Source organism: Lethenteron reissneri, unplaced genomic scaffold, assembly GCF_015708825.2.
Source record: "Lethenteron reissneri isolate LAM-NWPU_2019-01 unplaced genomic scaffold, ASM1570882v1 scaffold_82, whole genome shotgun sequence".
NCBI lineage: Eukaryota > Metazoa > Chordata > Hyperoartia > Petromyzontiformes > Petromyzontidae > Lethenteron > Lethenteron reissneri.
This window is the reverse complement of record NW_026892351.1, coordinates 57,917-80,197: the sequence shown is the minus strand read 5'-3', so window position 1 is coordinate 80,197 and position 22,281 is coordinate 57,917. Positions and strand designations below refer to the sequence as shown.

General features: G+C 43.5%; 1 protein-coding gene across 1 annotated transcript; it reads left to right on the top strand.

Moving 5' to 3' along the window:
- Positions 1–5,005: 5,005 nt before the first annotated feature.
- Positions 5,006–9,886, top strand: LOC133340142 (S phase cyclin A-associated protein in the endoplasmic reticulum-like; the record flags this gene model as incomplete). The annotated part of the gene is made up of 5 exons (XM_061548205.1): positions 5,006–5,067; positions 6,872–6,957; positions 7,631–7,725; positions 8,909–9,238; positions 9,734–9,886. Coding segments are annotated over exons 1-5 (717 nt in total), but the record flags the coding sequence as incomplete, so codon positions are not given.
- Positions 9,887–22,281: the final 12,395 nt, after the last annotated feature.

Sequence of the window (22,281 nt, the reverse complement as noted above, 5' to 3'; positions counted from 1 at the left end):
AATGCCAAACAACAGGGGGCTCTTCTTCTGAGAAAAAAAAAACGAATCAAGGGGGCGTGGGAGCGTGGCGTAAGGTGTGGAAAGCGCTAAGCCCCAGGCTACCGTGGGCACACCTCCCAATCAACGGGAGGCGAGGAGTGGTGGTTGCTCATGCATCCACCGAAGATGCATATAAGTCGAGTTAGATTCCTTCTCTGACCTCCTACATTATAATCCCACTATACTCGGATGTATGCATATGTATATATATATATATATTTGCGGACCTACGGACGGATATGCGTAATGGGGGTGCGGGGTTAGAATTGCACTATAATTATTAGGATCGCATTGTGGCCGCATTGTAATTTGCTGAATGTGCAATCTCAATGGATTGGAATAGCTATTTACAGTATTTATTAACAATTAACCGCACAATCCTAATCAAAACTTGTTGAGCATATTTATTTTATATTTATTGTGCCATTCAAATCCCGCAGCCCGCAGTTCGCATATAGATACATACACAATGCATTAATTCGAGCACAGTGTGATTCTATTACGGGATATTATGAAAGGCATATGACTAATCGGTCTTGCCTGCATCCCTGCGATGATGTTCACCTTCGGGGTAGGCATGAGCAACCACCACTCCTCGCCTGGGGCATACAGCTTCCCACAGCTCACCGCCACAGTCCCATGCCCCTTCGTTATTTTGTTCAGAAGAGCCACTCTCCCTGTTGTTTGGCATTCCCCTGCCACGAGTAAAGTTCTGTAAAAACAACCCCCTACCGCATCGGCGGACGGTAAAGCTGTGGTAACTGTGAGCAATGTTCCAGAGGGAATGCTCATAGCGATCACAGCGGCCCTCGAGGTCTCCGGACTGTTGCGAGGGGCTGGTTACCCCTCCACATTCAATGCACTTACCGTGAAAACACGTGGAAAATGTGTCAACACATTCGTACACACAGCACTGTAATACACAAAGGTCTAAATACACACGAGACTTTCTGCTATAGACTGAAATGCGATCATGGCTGCGTTACAATATAATAAACAACGCTTACAAACGATACCATCCAGATGGGTATCCACGGCAATTGTAACAATTTTAATTGATCGAATATAACAATTCACCTTCGTTGTCTAGACACACCCTGATCAACAAAGGTCCTTAAACATATTCATAAAACCACATCAACACGATATGAAACATGCACCTCTTAGTATAAGTATATCTCGATCAACAATATATTATACTGTATTTCACAGGTAAGGCCGATAACTTGATCCCAGTTTACAGGCCATTGGAAATGTGCAAAATCCTACTTCGGCTTAAGCACAATGGCCACATGAGATTAGGTTTGTTAGATATGAGGAGCGTTACATGCGAGAATAACTGAATGCAAGGAAGTTTATGAAGAAAATGTAAATGATTCTAGAGAGATTTCATAAATGGGAAGAATAATCTCAAACAGTGTGCCGTAGCAAATGCAAACAAATGGAATTAAATAAACTAAACTAATGTCTTCACTACACTCATTAAACATGGGGCCACTATTTAAAATATTATTAATAATTCCAAGCTTTTGGGGTGGAAACAGAAGGAATTAGAATTGAATGCGTTTTTTTTCAAAAGTATAACGTAATTCAGGGCATCGTGTGTGTATGTACAAAGCGGTGTGAATGCACATTTGTGTATGTATCTACACCACTGCGCATGCCCACTCGTGTGTGGGTGTGTGTACATGGGAGTGTATACTCGTGTATTGTTATAATTTTGTGTCGTACAAAGAATTGAGGGCAACGTGGTAATGAATGCGGCACCACAACAGGGAACTACAGGGATGCGACTCCCCGCTCGTGGTGCTAAATGAATGAAAACAGCGCCACTGAGCAGACAGAGCCCCGCCCCTACAGCTCGTGAGTGTGACGTAGTGAGTGTGACCAGCGGACTGCCACGATGCTGCCAGGTAAGGGTAAACTTGTGTGATGGAGATGCTTCACCTGAAACTCGCCTCCACACGTGTTCGCTATGAACATTGTAGCAATAAGGGACGATCAGTCATCTTTAACATATCAGGTCTTTATTGTTCTGCAAGTATATTAACGTTAAAACTCGTAGAAACACATGCACACTCGTGTGTGAATGTCTCCTCGTCCGTGTTTTTTAAAGGAAGGATATGGTTGCAATAACGTATGATCAGTCATCTTCTTCTTGGTTCTTTCGGTAAAGTCACGTAGAAGGGAAGTAATAAAATAATAAAAATAAAACATAATAAAACAATTCTCACGACGTTTCGGCCACAACGCAAGCAGCCGTCCTCAGGTGAAAACCAGGTCCGTCGAGGCGACAGAGTCTGAATGAAACAGCACACGAGCTTGGAGCATATATATATATAAGCTGGGCGCATTGACAAAGGAATTTGCATATCAAAAGGAATTTAGCATATTTATGGGAAATGCAGGAATGTGATTAGTCCTGCATATGCATGTAGCATTATGCAGGATTAACAGCATCAAAGGGAGCTGCAGTTACTGCTGCTGCTGAAATTACTGCTGCTGCTGCAGTTTCTGCTGCTGCTGCAGTTACTGCTGCTGCTGCAGTTGCTGCTGCTGCACTTGCTGCTGCTGCTGCACTTGCTGCCTTATCCATTTGGCAGCAACTGCCTTATCCAAATGGTGCTGCACTTGCTGCTGCTGCTGCTGCACTTGCTGCCTTATCCATTTGGATAAGGCAGCAACTGCAGCAGCAGCAAGTGCAGCAGCAGCAGCAAGTGCAGCAGCAGCAGCAACTGCAGCAGCAGTAACTGCAGCAGCAGCAGAAACTGCAGCAGCAGCAGTAATTTCAGCAGCAGCAGTAACTGCAGCTCCCTTTGATGCTGTTAATCCTGCATAATGCACATGCATATGCAGGACTAATCACATTCCTGCATTTCCCATAAATATGCTAAATTCCTTTTGATATGCAAATTCCTTTGTCAATGCGCCCAGCTTATATATATGCTCCAAGCTCGTGTGCTGTTTCATTCAGACTCTGTCGCCTCGACGGACCTGGTTTTCACCTGAGGACGGCTGCTTGCGTTGTGGCCGAAACGTCGTGAGAATTGTTTTATTATGTTTTATTTTTATTATTTTATTACTTCCCTTCTACGTGACTTTACCGAAAGAACCAAGAAGATGAATCCCTGCAGTCACGAAAGCTTTAAATCGAAATCAGTCATCTTTAAAAACAAAGCAGATCTTTATTAATCTGCAAGCATTTTAAAGTTAAAACTCGCACCTATCCATCACCACCACCCATCAAATTAACACAGCTATAAATATAGATATGTAAATTGACACAAACATAACAGACACACAAATAAACAATCTCTTTCACGACTTAATAATAACATAGTCCATATTGTCCGTGCCAGGCTAGGTGCACACAGACAAATCCATTGCACAATAATTTACATGTAACTCAAATTCACACTTAGTACTACCACCTCACTCACTTAAACATAACTACATAGATTAAGAAAACCATTAATTTAATAGTAAATAAACCAACAAGATGGTGTTTATACGCTTGCAATTTAATGAATGGAATACAAGTTCATAATTCAAATTATACAAACATAAAAAATAATGAATATGAAGCCTGAGGCCGAGGTGTATGGCAGGCCTAACGGCCAGGCCTCCCTTCTGTCCTCGTCGCAGGAATGGCGACATCAAAGAGCACAAAGCAAGGGTGCAAATGTTGAATTTCTGTAGCGTAATTTAGACTGATTAGAGACTACAAACACTACGTACACGATGTAAACACAGCTACACAACGCACACACACTCGCCACACTTTCTCGACAAAACACGAACTGCACACTCTCACTCTGCCACACACTCTGCCACACTCTCTCTTTCTCACTAACTCAATGTCTATCACTAACTCACTGTCTCTCACTAAGTCACTGTCTCTCACTAACTCACTGTCTCTCACTAACTCTCACTAACTCACTGTCTCTTACTAACTCACTGTCTCTCACTCACTCACTGTCTCTCACTAACTCACTGTCTCTCACTAACTCACTGTCTCTCACTAACTCACTGTCTCTCACTAACTCACTGTCTCATTCTATCACACTCACTGACTCACTCTGCCACACTCACTCAAGCTCTAACGCACTCAATCTCACACACACTTATTCACTCACACCCACTCAATCAATCTCTCACCCACTCACTCAATCTCTCACCCACTCACCCACTCGCTAATCTCTCACCCACTCACCCACTCACTCACCCACTCACCCACTCACCCACCCATTCACTCACCCACTCACCCACCCACTCACTCACCCACTCACCCACACACTCAATCTCTCACCCACCCACTCACCAATTCACTCACCCACTCACCCATTCACTCACCCACTCACTCACCCACTCACCCATTCACTCACCCACTCACCCATTCACTCACCCACTCACCCTTTCACTCACCCACTCACCCATTCACTCACCCACTCACTCACCCACTCACCCATTCACTCACCCATTCACTCACCCACTCACTCACCCACTCACCCATTCACTCACCCACTCACCCATTCACTCACCCACCCACTCACTCAATCTCTCACCCACTCACCCATTCACTCACCCACTCACCCACCCACCCACTCACTCACCCACTCACTCACTCACCCACTCACCCACCCACTCACCCATTCACTCAATCTCTCACCCACCCACGCACCCACTCACTCAATCTCTCACCCACTCACCTAATCTCTCACCCACTCCCCCATTCACTCACTCACCCACCCTCTCACCCACTCACTCAATCTCTCACCCACTCACCCATTCACTCACCCTCGCTGTGTAGACCACGGAGTCTGAAGTCGAACCCAAGCCCTGCTGTTTCCGGTCCCGCGCACAACCAGCACTGCACCACGTGATGCGCCAGCCGGGATCGTGGGGGGCGGAGCCTCGCCCTAGTGACGTCACCTCTGTTACGTCACAGCCACGCCTCCACCCACAGTCGAGAGGAATGCACACGAGGGAGCAGCAGAAGAAGCCTTTTGAGAGCGAATCCTCAACGAGGTGAGCGACCCTGTTGATTTTACATTTCGACCACAAACTAAAGCTTCATTACTTTTATATGTTCATAATTCAATTTTCAGCAATCAAATTAGAAAAAAACGCCACTTTTTTCAAATTTTCTTGCTGTGGATTTCACACCTGATGCCGATTGCTTGTGTTGCAGTCGAAACGTCGTGATAATTTTATTGTTTTATATTTTTATTCTTTTATTGTTTCCCTTCTATGTGACTTCACTGAAAGAACCAAGAATATGAATCCCTGCAGTCACGAAAGCTTTAATTAAAAATTCTAATTAGAACTGTTAGATAGGATACTTGGCATTCTCTGAAATGTTGCTGTTACTGTCGTTGTTTAGACCCCAAGCGAGTCAGCATTTAAAACAAGCTTAACTAATCCGTTTAAATCTCATAGAATATTAATAACATGTATACAATTATTGTGTTCTGATTGCTGGTACAATTGTGCCCTACATTACATGTATTGAATGTTATTCAACATATGAGGAGGAGTCTGCCTTTAAGTTCAGACCCTAGCCACTGCCATAGTTGCCTCCAATCTGTGATGTCACAGCCACATGGGTGGTACCTCTGACATCAAGTGACCTACGACGTCATGCTCGTATTATAACAAATAATTAAAGTATGGTCATATGACCCTAATGACCCACAAGGCATATGGGTCCTCTATCAAGCAGTCGATTAATACAAATGGGTTGTACATGAACATGCATGTCGGGATTAGAGGTGAAATATCATTGTTAAGTCTGGTGATTATGTTTAATGGAATAGGCAGTTGTAATAAACATGTTCGTGTGGGTGGATGAGTGAGTGATCGGGCGCACACATGAGTGGGAAAACAAGCGAGTGAGTGGGCTTTTAAAGCAACAGTCACGATAGTCTTCTTGATTCTATCGGTAAAGTCACGTAGAAAGAAAATAATAAAATGATAAAAATAAAACATAATAAAATACAATGCTCACGACGTTTCGGCCACAACGCAAGCAGCCGTCCTCAGGTGAAGAATAGGGCTGTCGAAAAGACAGCGTCTGAATGAACACCACCAAGCTTGGCAGCGTATATTTAAGCTGGGTTAGAGTGGGAAGGGCGCCTTGACAAAGGTATTTGCATATCAACAGATGAATTTAGCATATTTATGGAAAATGTATATATGGGATTAGTCACTACTTGTGAAATGCGTAGGAGGTGGGGAGGGGGGGTCTCAAAGTCATATTATGCCATTGCATTATGTAGGATTAGCAGCAACAACAAAAGTCACGATAGTGTTTTAGTTTTGAAGCTTTCGTGACTGCAAGGATTCATACTCTTAGGTTTTTTTTCGGTAAAGTCACGTAGGGAAAAAAAAATTAGCTTTTACAATATTTATAATAATATGAATAAAAAAGAATAACTCACGACGTTTCGGAGGCAACACAAGCTTCCTTCATCAGGTGTAAAAAGGCACAGCAAAATAACTGTAGAATAACTGTAACATAACTGTAGTTATTTTGCCTTTTTACACCTAACTACAGTTATTTTGCTGTGCCTTTTTACACCTGATGAAGGAAGCTTGTGTTGCCTCCGAAACGTCGTGATATATTATTTTATTTCTATTATTATTCATATTTTTATCATTAATTATTTTTATTATTTATCTATTTTTACCTACGTGACTTTACCGAAAAAAACCTAAGAGTATAGTCACGATAGTGATTGGATTGATACAATGAGTGGTCAAATATGTATTAATTAGGAGTATGAGTGATTCAAAAGTTTGCTAAATCTGAGCGTTGTTCCAACCTCCCCAGGCCATCCAACTTCAAACAAAATCTACTCGTTCCCAACAACATGGACAGACAAATCACGTGGGCTGAGATCTTGGATGAATATGAGGGTAAGTCCCAGATACCTGCATCACATGGATTATATGCGGAGGAGGAGACTCCTTGATGAATTACTTTTCGTAGACATGGCTTGGTGGTAATGGGAAGACGTAATGATCGAGTGTGGCAAAGAGGATGGGTTTATATTTGAGTTGTTGCCATCTTTGTTCAAACTGGGGTCTCAAGCTTATGTAATTTACGATCTCTCCGCCCCCGCCCCCTCTGTATATTTAAGGCCTCGTCACAGAGACGACCTCTCTCTTTCTGCCAATACGTGTTCTCTCTCTGCGTGTCTTTGTGATGTCTGTCTGCTTGTGTGTCTGTCTATAGTTTTCTGGTTAGATTTTTGTTGCTATTTATTTTATACCTGATGATGATTGCTTGTGTTGCAATCGAAACTTCGTAGTATGCTATTATTTAATTTATTATTTTATCTTTATACGTGACTTAACCTAAAGAACCAAAGAATAATTCCTCCAGTCACGAAAGCTCCAAAATTGAGATTGCCGACAAAAACATGACTTGTAAAGTTTTACTGCCATGTGATGACTATTTTTCAATAGCAGGTCCTGTTGTGTGGTAAGCGGTAATTACTGGGATCTCAAAATTTGTTCTGTGAGACTCCATGTCCTTCGTTCTCTAATTAATAACTCGTACTTTGAATGCATTTTCTGTTCTTCATAGCCCGGGAGTCGGCGTGCCAGTCGACCACGTGGGGGGACGTTATGGATAAGGTGGACCCTTTCCCAGGCCATAGTTACAAGAATCGCTCCCCAAAGGTGTGTATGGGTTCTAGATTTGAAGCTTTCGTGACTGCAAGGATTCATACTCTTAGTTATTTCGGTAAAGTCACGTAGGTATAAAATGAAATAAAAATTAATAAAAATAAAATAATAAAAATCACGACGTTTCGGAGGCAACACAAGTCTCCGTCCCAGGTGGGACCGTCACAGCTGAATTTGCTGTATCAAGTGAGGCAGGGATTCCAAGATGCAAGTTCTTAAATACAAGTTAAGGAGGGAGGAGGGGGGAGGAGCTTATCAGAATGTGGTAGCCAATGAATGGAACGTATTGGGAGGGGGGGCGGGGCTAAAAGAGAGCACGATGTGTATGGGGTCTGTGGGGTTAAAACACACGACATTCTCTCGACAACGAGCACACCATGTCACCTCACCAGCACACCAAAATATCACGACACCAACTCTCCCCATCACCTTCTCATCACACTACACGACCACCAATTCAATACACCATATTAGAGCCTCATCATGCCTCTATACCATCACAATACACCATCTCTCTAGAACATTCCACTACTTCTCCTCTCCATATCGCAACACCATGTCCCGACACCATCACCGCATCTCTTCACCGTCCCGCTCATGCAGGCACTTGAAGTGGCCATTTATTACCAATGAAGACAGAATGATATCAGGCAGTCACAATAATTATGTCTGTGATTTGATTGGAAGTTACCATTCCAGTTCCAAACTATGGGCGCTGCAGTGAAGTTTGTCCAGAGTTTGGGCTTCCAGATATTTATAATGGGACATTCTGTGAAAACTATTGTCAGTGATGATTATTGCCAACAATTGCTATGAAACCGCCACAATCGAGCAAAGTCTTGAGTGCATGCATGGGGTTTATGGGGATATATGAGGATGTGACATGTATTTTCATTCTATAGGAGTTGGGATATTTAGGGGTTAGTACTACACGTACAATGTGATACAAGTATTGATGGATAAGGCATTGTGTTAACAGCAGGTGATAGTGTATATTCAAGTGTGTACTAAGCAAGTTTGAATGACTGAATGTGGATGGCTGCATCTGTACATACATGTGTGAGTATGTTTTTTTGTTTGGGTTTATGTGCACGTCCACGTTTGCGTGCCTGTGGGTATGAATGTTTTCTTGCATGTGCATGTCTGAATGTTCTTTTGCTTATCTTTGCTTGATCAGAGGATAATTGGGGAGTTGAAGGACGTCAGCGGGATGAAGCATCTCCAGGAAAAGAACCTTAGCAAAGAAAGATGCACCATGGAAGAGGAGCGCCTCTTTGAGGTGCAGCGCATTGCCAGGGCGAAGTGCCGCACAGATGAGAAGTACTTCCGAGACTATCTCCTCAAGAAGCGCCTCATTCAAGTGAAGTACTTCATTGATGAGAAGCATCATCTCGAGATGATGTGTCCTGAGGAGAAGAATCTGGAGGAGGAGGAGAAGTGTCTCGCCAACGTGAAACGCGTCGAGGAGGAGAAGCGCCTTGAGCAGGAGCAGCGCCTTGCCAGCATTGCAACCATCACCACCACCGCTACCGCCGGCAACTCTACCCCCACCCCTGCCACCACCACCGCCACCACTGCCACCGCCACCACCACCGCCACCACCACCCCCACTGCCACTGATGCTGTTGCCGCCACTGCCACAAAACCCGCCGCCACCACCACCGCCACCACCGCCACGACCGCCGTCACCACCGCCACCACAGCCACCACCGCCAACGCCACAACTGCCGCCACCGCATCCACCGCCACCACTGCCACTGACGCTGTTGCCGCCACTGCCACAAAACCCTCCGCCACCACTGCCACCTCCACCACTGCCATCACCACCACCGCCGCCACCACCACCACCGCAGTAACCACCACCGCCGCCACCACCGTCGCCACCACCACCGCCACCACCGCCGCCACCGACACCGCCGCCGCCACCACTACCACCGCCGCCACCACCACCACCGCTGCAACCACCACCGCCACCGCATCCACCTCTGACACTCCTGTACAGGGCCCGATTGCTCCAAGCTTTGGAGAAGAGGGCTTCCAAGCAGAGAAGATGGATAAGAAGACAGAGGTGGAACAGGAAGAGGAGAAGGTGGAGGAAGAGGTTGAGGAGGAACAGGAGGAGGGAATGGAGAAGACAGAGAATGGAGAGAAGATGGTGGTGGAGGATGAAGAGGAGGAGATGGAGGACGAGACAAAGCAGGAGGTGGAGGAGGTGCAGGTGGTGGAGGTGGTGATGCAGGGAAAGAAGAGGAAGCGAGGGGGCCTTGCTCGCGTGGCGAGAGCGATCACCTCCCTCCTCCGCCGCGTGCTGCTTTGTGGTGGCATGTCCACCCAGAGCCACTCCTGTAAAGAATAAGGTTCAATACCATTGTTGTTGCTGGCACTTTAAATTTTGTGAAATAAACCCATGATGACACAACATAACGTTGAATTGCTTGCAAGTGTAATAAAGGACTCGTTCACTGGGTCTGTCTCCGTTGTCCTTGATTTGGGTTCTTTACACTTGTCCCACACGGCCCTCGCTCAGAGCCTCCCCGCTTAGCAGCTCGACAGCTGCCTTCGCTCACGTAGCCTTTCGCGCTCCTGCAGCTCCGCTGTGCAGTCCTCCGGATGCTCTCACTGCAGCTCCACCGCTGCTCCCTGTTCCCCCGTGCTCGTCACCGCTGGCCGACGGTGCCGAGTCTTACTGTGTGTGGCGATCTCGCCACTCTCCAACCTCCGCACTGTGTGGCCTCACTCTGTCTCTATTCCCAACACTCTCCCGTTTCTTCCGGTATCTCTCCCTTAAGACCTCATCCCTCTCTCTCACGTGACCTAACTCCTCCCCCCGTGACGTCATATCCGCGAGGCCGTTTATGCCCGCATTACACAAGTATACTACTGTTTGTATGTACATGGATCTGTACTTTTGTGTATGTCCACTCGTGTGTGGGTGTGTGTACATGGGAGTGTATATGTGTACTCGTGTATGATTATGTATTGGAACAAACAAAATGTTTTTATATTGTGTCGTACAAATCATTTAAGGGAAACGTGGTAGGAATGCGCCACCACAACAGGGAACTACAGGGATGATACTCTTCTGGAACTTATCAGGAACACTTTTATCTGAACACATTGTAGAGCATTCACAACATCACTCTCGCTTTAAGTCCTAGAAATAGCCGAAAAAAATATATAAGAGACACGAATATGACTCTCCAGCCACTCCACTACATAAAGCCATCTCTCAGGATGCAACTGCATGGGGTCGAAAGAGGAATTTCGTTTAGGACTCATGACAACATTTTTACTCTTTTCTTGATGATGCATGTGAAGTGTTGCTGACCGTGAAAATGCTTCCAACACACGGAGCAATCAAACGGTTGTTTTAAAATAATAACACTAGCTTGGAGTAGTGCTGGAAATCACTGCTATAATTAATTGCACTTAATAAATTGATCTAACAGAGACACAAACGTGCACAATCCAGGACTTTAACAGAAGTACTCAATACTTTGATTATCCAGCCACTCCAGCAGCCATTTCTCATCATCAACCCGCATGGGGTCTAAAGAGGAATTGTCGTCAAGACTCATTACATCCACGCATCTCTCAGGATCCACCATGCATAGGTTCGAAAGATGGATTTGTTTCAGGACTCATTGCAGCATTTTGTTTTTCACCTTTTGATTTCACTTCCCTATCATTGCGGATCTTCTCATGCTTGTTTCGGGGTGATGACCGTGTGAAGATCTGACTTCCTTGCAAATGCCTTCCCACACACAGCGCATTTGAATGGCTTCTCGCCCGTGTGTGTATTCTGGTGACTTTGAAGATTTTTTTTCAGTGAAAATGCCTTCCCACAAACAGAGCAATTGAATGGCTTCTCGCCCGTGTGTGTTTTCTGGTGAAATTGAAGAGATTGTTTCAGTGAAAATTTCTTCTCACACACAGAGCACTTGAACGGCTTCTCGCCCATGTGTGTTTTCTGGTGACGGTTACGATTTGATGAATCTGCAAATGCCTTCCCACACAAAGAACAATTGAACGGCTTTTCACCCGTGTGTGTGTTCTGGTGAGTGTGAAGATTTTGTTTCAGTGAAAATGCCTTCCCACAAAGAGAGCAATTGAACCGCTTCTTGTCAGTGTTAGTGTGGCGCTGTGGAAAGTTTTTCTGCTCCATGTGACTGATTCTTCAGAGCAGAGAAACTGTCGCGGGTGTTGTTGAGAGTTAAAGGCACCCTCTAAGGTGCGTGGATGTGTGGCTTAAATCGCCAAGAAGCAAACTCTTACCAACGTCTAACCGATACACAGTAAGTCGGACTACACACGCGATTACCAGTTTATCCACTAACAAAGACACTTACTTGTTGATGCACGGCGTATCGATGTCCCACGAACTCTCCCGAAGCAAAGTCCCCAACCAGTCGCCAAGCAATCGTGCTCGCCAGGCTGGGTCTCGTGGAAGAAGGGTTATCTGCAGAGCGGGGAGTCGAGCGTCTATGCTCATCAAAATCCCTCTCGAAATGCCCTTGAGGTCTGATTTTAAGCCCTTTATAATTCCGCTCTAGCATCCAAATTCTTTGTTCTCGACTTGGCCTATTATGGAATTTGCATTCAATTGTTAATTTTTACATTAACAATCCGCATATCTAGCAACATAATACGTATGTACATATCACTGAATAATTGTACACTTCCGTTTGAATACGGATGTGCATCTCTATGCATAATTCCATGATTCGTGTTAATTTGCTAATATTCACCCCCCAATGTCCTCTAAACTTCTGCAACTTCTGCAAGTTTAGAGGATGATAAAGTGACATACAGTCTGAAGTATCAAAAATTGGTGATCTCGAGATTGATTTAGAATATAGATGTGCAAGTTTATACTGTACTGACTTTGTTTTATAAATATATTTAAGGACAATCGTGTTGAGCGGGGTGCTTCTAGAAAATGAGTGTTTTATATTAAAAATTCTGCCATTTGTTCGCGTAGTCGAACGCAATCCCTTTGTACTTACACTGCTGTGTATGTCCACTCGTGTGTGGGTGTGTGTACATGAGAGTGTATGTGTACTCGTGTATGATTATGTATTGCAACAAACAAATTATTTTTATATTGTGTCGTACAAATAATTGAGGGGCAACGTGGTAGGAATGCGCCACCACAACAGGGAACTACAGGGATGAGACTCCCCGCTCGTGGTGCGAAATGAATGAAAACAGCGTAGAAACACATGCACACTCGTGTGTGAATGCACACCGCTGTATATACAGTCGTGTTTGGATGCACACTCGTGTGTGTATGTCTACTCGTCCGTGTTTTTTTAAAGGAAAACTATGGTAGCAATAACGTACGATCAGTCATCTTTAAAAACAGGTCTTTATTATTCTGCAAGAAAGCTCACGTTAATACTCGTATCGAAATCTTTATTAATACGCAGGCTCAAACAGGAAAGGAACTAGGCAAATTATTTCCCAATAGGAATTCAACAGTTAAAATATATTCTTAAAATCAAACACGTAAACGTCGATTTCCCCTTTGACGTCCTTTTCGACTGAAGCCATTCGTCCAAAGTATAAAATTGTTGTCATTCTGAAATCAGTGAACACTTCTGGAACTTTAAACGAAGACATTCATCTGAACACATTATAGAGCATTCACAACATCACTCTAGCTTGAAGTCCTAGAAATCACCGAAAACATATATATGAGACACGAATACTCCACTACATCAAGCCATCTCTCAGGATGCAACTGCATGGGGTCGAAAGAGGAATTTCGTTTAGGACTCATGACAACATTTTTACTCTTTGTTTGATGATGCCTGTGAAGTGTTGCTGACCGTGAAAATGCTTCCAACACTCAGAGCAATCAAACAGTTTTGTTAAAATAATTACACTAGCTTGGAGTAGTGCTGGAACTCACTGATATAATCAATTGCACCTAATACGTTGATCTAACAGAGACACAAACGTGCACATTCCAGGACTTTAACAGAAGTACTCAATACTTTGATTATCCAGCCACTCCAGCAGCCATTTCTCATTATCAACCTGCATGGGGTCGAAAAGGGAATTGTCGTCAGGACTCATTACATCCACTACATCCACGCATCTCTCAGGATCCTCCTGCATAGGTTCGATAGATGCATTTTTTTCAGGACTCATTGCAGCACTTTGTTTTTCACTTTTTGATTTCACTTCCCTATTTTTGCTGATCTTCTCATGCTTGTTTCGGGGTGATGACCGTGTCCTCTCCAACGGAGAACAATTGAATAGCTTCTCGTCCGTGTGTGTTTTCTGGTGATTGTTAAGAGTTGATTTCTGTGAAAATGCCTTCCCACACACAGAACAATTGAATGGATTCTCACCCGTGTGTGTTTTCTGGTGAGTGTGAAGATTTGATTTCTGTGAAAATGACTTCCCACACACAGCGCAATGGAATGGCTTCTCACCCGTGTGTGTTTTTTGGTGACTGTGAAGAGTTGATTTCTGTGAAAATGCCTTCCCACACACAGAGCAACTGAATGGCTTCTCACCTGAGTGTGTTTTCTGGTGAGTGTGAAGATTTTGTTTCAGTGAAAATGCCTTCCCACACACAGAGCAATCGAATGGCTTCTCACCCGAGTGTGTTTTTTGGTGAGTGTGAAGATTTGATTTCTGTGAAAATGACTTCTCACAAACAGAGCAATTGAATGGCTTTTCGCCCGTGTGTGTTTTCTGGTGACGGTTACGATTTGATGAATCTGCAAATGCCTTCCCACAAAGAGAGCAATTGAACCGCTTCTCGTCCGTGTGTGCGTGCCGCTGTGGAGAGTTTTTCCGCTCCATGTGACTGATTCTTCAGAGCAGAGTAACAGTCGCGGGTGTTGTTGAGAGTTAAAGGCGACCTCTAAGGTGCGTGGATGTCTGGCTTAAATCGCCAAGAAGCAAACTCTTACCAACGTCTAACTGAGACACAGTAACGTCTCCTAAGTCGGACTACACACGCGTTTACCAGTTTATCCACTAACAAAGACACTTACTTGTTGATGCACCGCATATCGATGTCCCTGTAACCCGTCTGAAGAGATCGCCACGAACTCTCCCGAAGCGAAGTCGCCAACCAGTCGCCAAGCAATCGTGCTCGCCAGGCTGGGTGTCGTGGAAGAAGGGTTATCCGCAGAGCGGGGAGTCGAGCCTCTATCCTCATCAAAATCCCTCTCGAAATGCCCTTGAGGTCTGATTTTAAGCCCTTTATAATTCTGCTCTAGCATCCAAATTCTTTGTTCTCGACTTGGCCTATTATGGAATTTGCATTCAATTGTTAATTTTACATTACCAATCCGCATATCTAGCAACATAATACGTATGTACATATCACTGAATAATTGTACACTTCCGTTTGAATACGGATGTGCATCTCTATGCATAATTCCATGATTCGTGGTTATTTGCTAATATTCACCCCCACAATGTCCTCTAAACTGCTGCAAGTTTAGAGGATGATAAAGTGACATACAGTCTGAAGTATCAAAATTGGTGATCTCGAGCTTGATTTGGAATAAGATGTGCAAGTTTATACTGTACTGACTTTGTTTTATAAATATATTTAAGTACAATCGTGTTGAGCGGGGTGTTTCTAGAAAACGAGTGTTTTATATTAAAAATTCTGCCATTTGTTCGCGTAGTCGAACGCAATCCCTTTGTACTTACACTGCTGTGTATGTCCACTCGTGTGTGGGTGTGTGTACATGAGAGTGTATGTGTACTCGTGTATGATTATGTATTGGAACAAACAAATTATTTTTATATTGTGTCGTACAAATAATTGAGGGGCAACGTGGTAGGAATGCGCCACCACAACAGGGAACTACAGCGATGATACTCCCCGCTCGTGGTGCGAAATGAATGAAAACAGCGTAGAAACACACGCACACTCGTGTGTGAATGCACACCGCTGTATATACAGTCGTGTTTGGATGCACACTCGTGTGTGTATGTCTACTCGTCCGTGTTTTTTTAAAGGAAAACTATGGTAGCAATAACGTACGATCAGTCATCTTTAAAAACAGGTCTTTATTATTCTGCAAGAAAGATCACGTTAATACTCGTATCGAAATCTTTATTAATACGCAGGCTCAAACAGGAAAGGAACTAGGCAAATTATTTCCCAATAGGAATTCAACAGTTAAAATATATTCTTAAAATCAAACACGTAAACGTCGATTTCCCCTTTGACGTCCTTTTCGACTGAAGCCATTCGTCCTGAATATAAAATTGTTGTCATTCTGAAATCCGTGAACACTTCTGGAACTTAAAGGAAGACATTCATCTGAACACATTATAGAGCATTCACAACATCACTCTAGCTTGAAGTCCTAGAAATCACCGAAATATGTATATGAGACACGAATACTCCACTACATCAAGCCATATCTCAGGATGCAACTGCATGGGGTCGAAAGAGGAATTTCGTTGAGGACTCATGACAACATTTTTACTCTTTGTTTGATGATGCCTGTGAAGTGTTACTGACTGTGAAAATGCTTCCAACACACAGAGCAATCAAACGGTGTTGTTAAATAATTACACTAGGTTGGAGTAGTGCTGGAAATCACTGATATAATCAATTGCACCTAATACATTGATCTAACAGAGAAACAAACGTGCACATTCCAGGACTTTAACAGAAGTTCTCAGTACTTTGATTATCCAGCCACTCCAGCAGCCATTTCTCATTATCAACCTGCATGGGGTCGAAATAGGAATTGTCGTCAGGACTCATTACATCCACGCATCTCTCAGGATCCACCTGCATAGGTTCGAAAGATGCATTTTTTTCAGGACTCATTGCAGCACTCTGTATTTCTCCTTTTGATTTCATTTTCCTATCATTGCGGATCTTCTCATGCTTGTTTCGGGGTGATGACCGTGTCCTCTCCAACGGAGAACAATTGAATGGCTTATCGTCCGTGTGTGTTTCCTGGTGACGATGAAGATTTGATTTCCGTGAAAATGGCTTCCCACGCAGAGAGCAATTGAACGGCTTCTCGCCCGTGTGTGTTTTCTGGTGACTGCGAAGAGTTGATGAATCTGCAAATGCCTTCCCGCACACAGCGCAATTGAATGGCTTCTTACCCGTGTGTGCGTGCCGCTGTGGAGAGTTTTTTTGCTCCATGTGACTGATTTTTCAGAGCAGAGAAACTTCGTGGATGTCTGGCTCAAATCGCCAAAAAACAACTCTCACTAACGTCTAACCGAGTCACAGTAACGTCTCGGAAGTCGGAATACACACTTGATTACCAGTTTATCCACTAACAAAGACACTTACTTGTGGATGCACGGCTTATCGATGTCCCTGTAACCCGTCTGAAGAGATCGCCACGAACTCTCCCGAAGCAAAGTCCCCAACCAGTCGCCAAGCAATCGTGCTCGCCAGGCTGGGTCTCGTGGAAGAAGGGTTATCTGCAGAGCGGGGAGTCGAGCGTCTATGCTCATCAAAATCCCTCTCGAAATGCCCTTGAGCTCTGATTTTAAGCCCTTTATAATTCCGCTCTAGCATCCAAATTCTTTGTTCTCGACTTGGCCTATTATGGAATTTGCATTCAATTGTTAATTTTTACATTACCAATCCGCATATCTAGCAACATAATACGTATGTACATATCACTGAATAATTGTACACTTCCGTTTGAATACGGATGTGCATCTCTATGCATAATTCCATGATTCGTGTTAATTTGCTAATATTCACCCCCACAATGTCCTCTAAACTGCTGCAAGTTTAGAGGATGATAAAGTGACATACAGTCTGAAGTATCAAAATTGGTGATCTCGAGCTTGATTTGGAATAAGATGTGCAAGTTTATACTGTACTGACTTTGTTTTATAAATATATTTAAGTACAATCGTGTTGAGCGGGGTGTTTCTAGAAAACGAGTGTTTTATATTAAAAATTCTGCCATTTGTTCGCGTAGTCGAACGCAATCCCTTTGTACTTACACTGCTGTGTATGTCCACTCGTGTGTGGGTGTGTGTACATGAGAGTGTATGTGTACTCGTGTATGATTATGTATTGGAACAAACAAATTATTTTTATATTGTGTCGTACAAATAATTGAGGGGCAACGTGGTAGGAATGCGCCACCACAACAGGGAACTACAGCGATGATACTCCCCGCTCGTGGTGCGAAATGAATGAAAACAGCGTAGAAACACATGCACACTCGTGTGTGAATGCACACCGCTGTATATACAGTCGTGTTTGGATGCACACTCGTGTGTGTATGTCTACTCGTCCGTGTTTTTTTAAAGGAAAACTATGGTAGCAATAACGTACGATCAGTCATCTTTAAAAACAGGTCTTTATTATTCTGCAAGAAAGATCACGTTAATACTCGTATCGAAATCTTTATTAATACGCAGGCTCAAACAGGAAAGGAACTAGGCAAATTATTTCCCAATAGGAATTCAACAGTTAAAATATATTCTTAAAATCAAACACGTAAACGTCGATTTCCCCTTTGACGTCCTTTTCGACTGAAGCCATTCGTCCTGAATATAAAATTGTTGTCATTCTGAAATCCGTGAACACTTCTGGAACTTAAAGGAAGACATTCATCTGAACACATTATAGAGCATTCACAACATCACTCTAGCTTGAAGTCCTAGAAATCACCGAAATATATATATGAGACACGAATACTCCACTACATCAAGCCATATCTCAGGATGCAACTGCATGGGGTCGAAAGAGGAATTTCGTTGAGGACTCATGACAACATTTTTACTCCTTGTTTGATGATGCCTGTGAAGTGTTACTGACTGTGAAAATGCTTCCAACACACAGAGCAATCAAACGGTGTTGTTAAATAATTACACTAGGTTGGAGTAGTGCTGGAAATCACTGATATAATCAATTGCACCTAATACATTGATCTAACAGAGAAACAAACGTGCACATTCCAGGACTTTAACAGAAGTTCTCAGTACTTTGATTATCCAGCCACTCCAGCAGCAATTTCTCATTATCAACCTGCATGGGGTCGAAATAGGAATTGTCGTCAGGACTCATTACATCCACGCATCTCTCAGGATCCACCTGCATAGGTTCGAAAGATGCATTTTTTTCAGGACTCATTGCAGCACTCTGTATTTCTCCTTTTGATTTCATTTTCCTATCATTGCGGATCTTCTCATGCTTGTTTCGGGGTGATGACCGTGTCCTCTCCAACGGAGAACAATTGAATGGCTTATCGTCCGTGTGTGTTTCCTGGTGACGATGAAGATTTGATTTCCGTGAAAATGGCTTCCCACGCAGAGAGCAATTGAACGGCTTCTCGCCCGTGTGTGTTTTCTGGTGACTGCGAAGAGTTGATGAATCTGCAAATGCCTTCCCGCACACAGCGCAATTGAATGGCTTCTTACCCGTGTGTGCGTGCCGCTGTGGAGAGTTTTTTTGCTCCATGTGACTGATTTTTCAGAGCAGAGAAACTTCGTGGATGTCTGGCTCAAATCGCCAAAAAACAACTCTCACTAACGTCTAACCGAGTCACAGTAACGTCTCGGAAGTCGGAATACACACTTGATTACCAGTTTATCCACTAACAAAGACACTTACTTGTGGATGCACGGCTTATCGATGTCCCTGTAACCCGTCTGAAGAGATCGCCACGAACTCTCCCGAAGCAAAGTCCCCAACCAGTCGCCAAGCAATCGTGCTCGCCAGGCTGGGTCTCGTGGAAGAAGGGTTATCTGCAGAGCGGGGAGTCGAGCGTCTATGCTCATCAAAATCCCTCTCGAAATGCCCTTGAGCTCTGATTTTAAGCCCTTTATAATTCCGCTCTAGCATCCAAATTCTTTGTTCTCGACTTGGCCTATTATGGAATTTGCATTCAATTGTTAATTTTTACATTAACAATCCGCATATCTAGCAACATAATACGTATGTACATATCACTGAATAATTGTACACTTCCGTTTGAATACGGATGTGCATCTCTATGCATAATTCCATGATTCGTGTTAATTTGCTAATATTCACCCCCACAATGTCCTCTAAACTGCTGCAAGTTTAGAGGATGATAAAGTGACATACAGTCTGAAGTATCAAAATTGGTGATCTCGAGCTTGATTTGGAATAAGATGTGCAAGTTTATACTGTACTGACTTTGTTTTATAAATATATTTAAGTACAATCGTGTTGAGCGGGGTGTTTCTAGAAAACGAGTGTTTTATATTAAAAATTCTGCCATTTGTTCGCGTAGTCGAACGCAATCCCTTTGTACTTACACTGCTGTGTATGTCCACTCGTGTGTGGGTGTGTGTACATGAGAGTGTATGTGTACTCGTGTATGATTATGTATTGGAACAAACAAATTATTTTTATATTGTGTCGTACAAATAATTGAGGGGCAACGTGGTAGGAATGCGCCACCACAACAGGGAACTACAGGGATGATACTCCCCGCTCGTGGTGCGAAATGAATGAAAACAGCGTAGAAACACATGCACACTCGTGTGTGAATGCACACCGCTGTATATACAGTCGTGTTTGGATGCACACTCGTGTGTGTATGTCTACTCGTCCGTGTTTTTTTAAAGGAAAACTATGGTAGCAATAACGTACGATCAGTCATCTTTAAAAACAGGTCTTTATTAATCTGCAAGAAAGCTCACGTTAATACTCGTATCGAAATCTTTATTAATACGCATGCTCAAACAGGAAAGGAACTATCTTCTTGGTTCTTTCGGTAAAGTCACGTAGAAGGGAAGTAATAAAATAATAAACGTCGTGAGAATTGTTTTATTATGTTTTATTTTTATTATTTTATTACTTCCCTTCTACGTGACTTTACCGAAAGAACCAAGAAGATGAATCCCTGCAGTCACGAAAGCTTTAAATCGAAAAGGAAAGGAACTAGGCAAATTTTTTCCCAATAGGAATTCAACAGTTAAAATATATTCTTAAAATCAAACACGTAAACGTCGATTTCCCTTTTGACGTCCTTTTCGACTGAAGCCATTCGTCCTAAGTATAAAGTTGTTGTCATTCTGAAATCCGTGAACACTTCTGGAACTTAAAGGAAGACATTCATCTGAACACATTATAGAGCATTCACAACATCACTCTAGCTTGAAGTCCTAGAAATCACCGAAAAATATATATGAGACACGAATACTCCACTACATCAAGCCATATCTCATGATGCAACTGCATGGGGTCGAAAGAGGAATTTCGTTGAGGACTCATGACAACATTTTTACTCTTTGTTTGATGATGCCTGTGAAGTGTTACTGACTGTGAAAATGCTTCCAACACACAGAGCAATCAAACGGTTTTGTTAAAATAATTACACTAGGTTGGAGTAGTGCTGGAAATCACTGATATTATCAATTGCACCTAATACATTGATCTAACAGAGAAACAAACGTGCACATTCCAGGACTTTAACAGAAGTTCTCAGTACTTTGATTATCCAGCCACTCCAGCAGCCATTTCTCATTATCAACCTGCATGGGGTCGAAATAGGAATTGGCGTCAGGGCTCAGTACATCCACTACATCCACGCATCTCTCAGGATCCTCCTGCATAGGTTCGATAGATGCATTTTTTTCAGGACTCATTGCAGCACTTTGTTTTTCACTTTTTGATTTCACTTCCCTATTTTTGCTGATCTTCTCATGCTTGTTTCGGGGTGATGACCGTGTCCTCTCCAACGGAGAACAATTGAATAGCTTCTCGTCCGTGTGTGTTTTCTGGTGATTGTTAAGAGTTGATTTCTGTGAAAATGCCTTCCCACACACAGAACAATTGAATGGATTCTCACCCGTGTGTGTTTTCTGGTGAGTGTGAAGATTTGATTTCTGTGAAAATGACTTCCCACACACAGCGCAATGGAATGGCTTCTCACCCGTGTGTGTTTTTTGGTGACTGTGAAGAGTTGATTTCTGTGAAAATGCCTTCCCACACACAGAGCAACTGAATGGCTTCTCACCTGAGTGTGTTTTCTGGTGAGTGTGAAGATTTTGTTTCAGTGAAAATGCCTTCCCACACACAGAGCAATCGAATGGCTTCTCACCCGAGTGTGTTTTTTGGTGAGTGTGAAGATTTGATTTCTGTGAAAATGACTTCTCACAAACAGAGCAATTGAATGGCTTTTCGCCCGTGTGTGTTTTCTGGTGACGGTTACGATTTGATGAATCTGCAAATGCCTTCCCACAAAGAGAGCAATTGAACCGCTTCTCGCCCGTGTGTGCGTGCCGCTGTGGAGAGTTTTTCCGCTCCATGTGACTGATTCTTCAGAGCAGAGTAACAGTCGCGGGTGTTGTTGAGAGTTAAAGGCGACCTCTAAGGTGCGTGGATGTCTGGCTTAAATCGCCAAGAAGCAAACTCTTACCAACGTCTAACTGAGACACAGTAACGTCTCCTAAGTCGGACTACACACGCGTTTACCAGTTTATCCACTAACAAAGACACTTACTTGTTGATGCACCGCATATCGATGTCCCTGTAACCCGTCTGAAGAGATCGCCACGAACTCTCCCGAAGCGAAGTCGCCAACCAGTCGCCAAGCAATC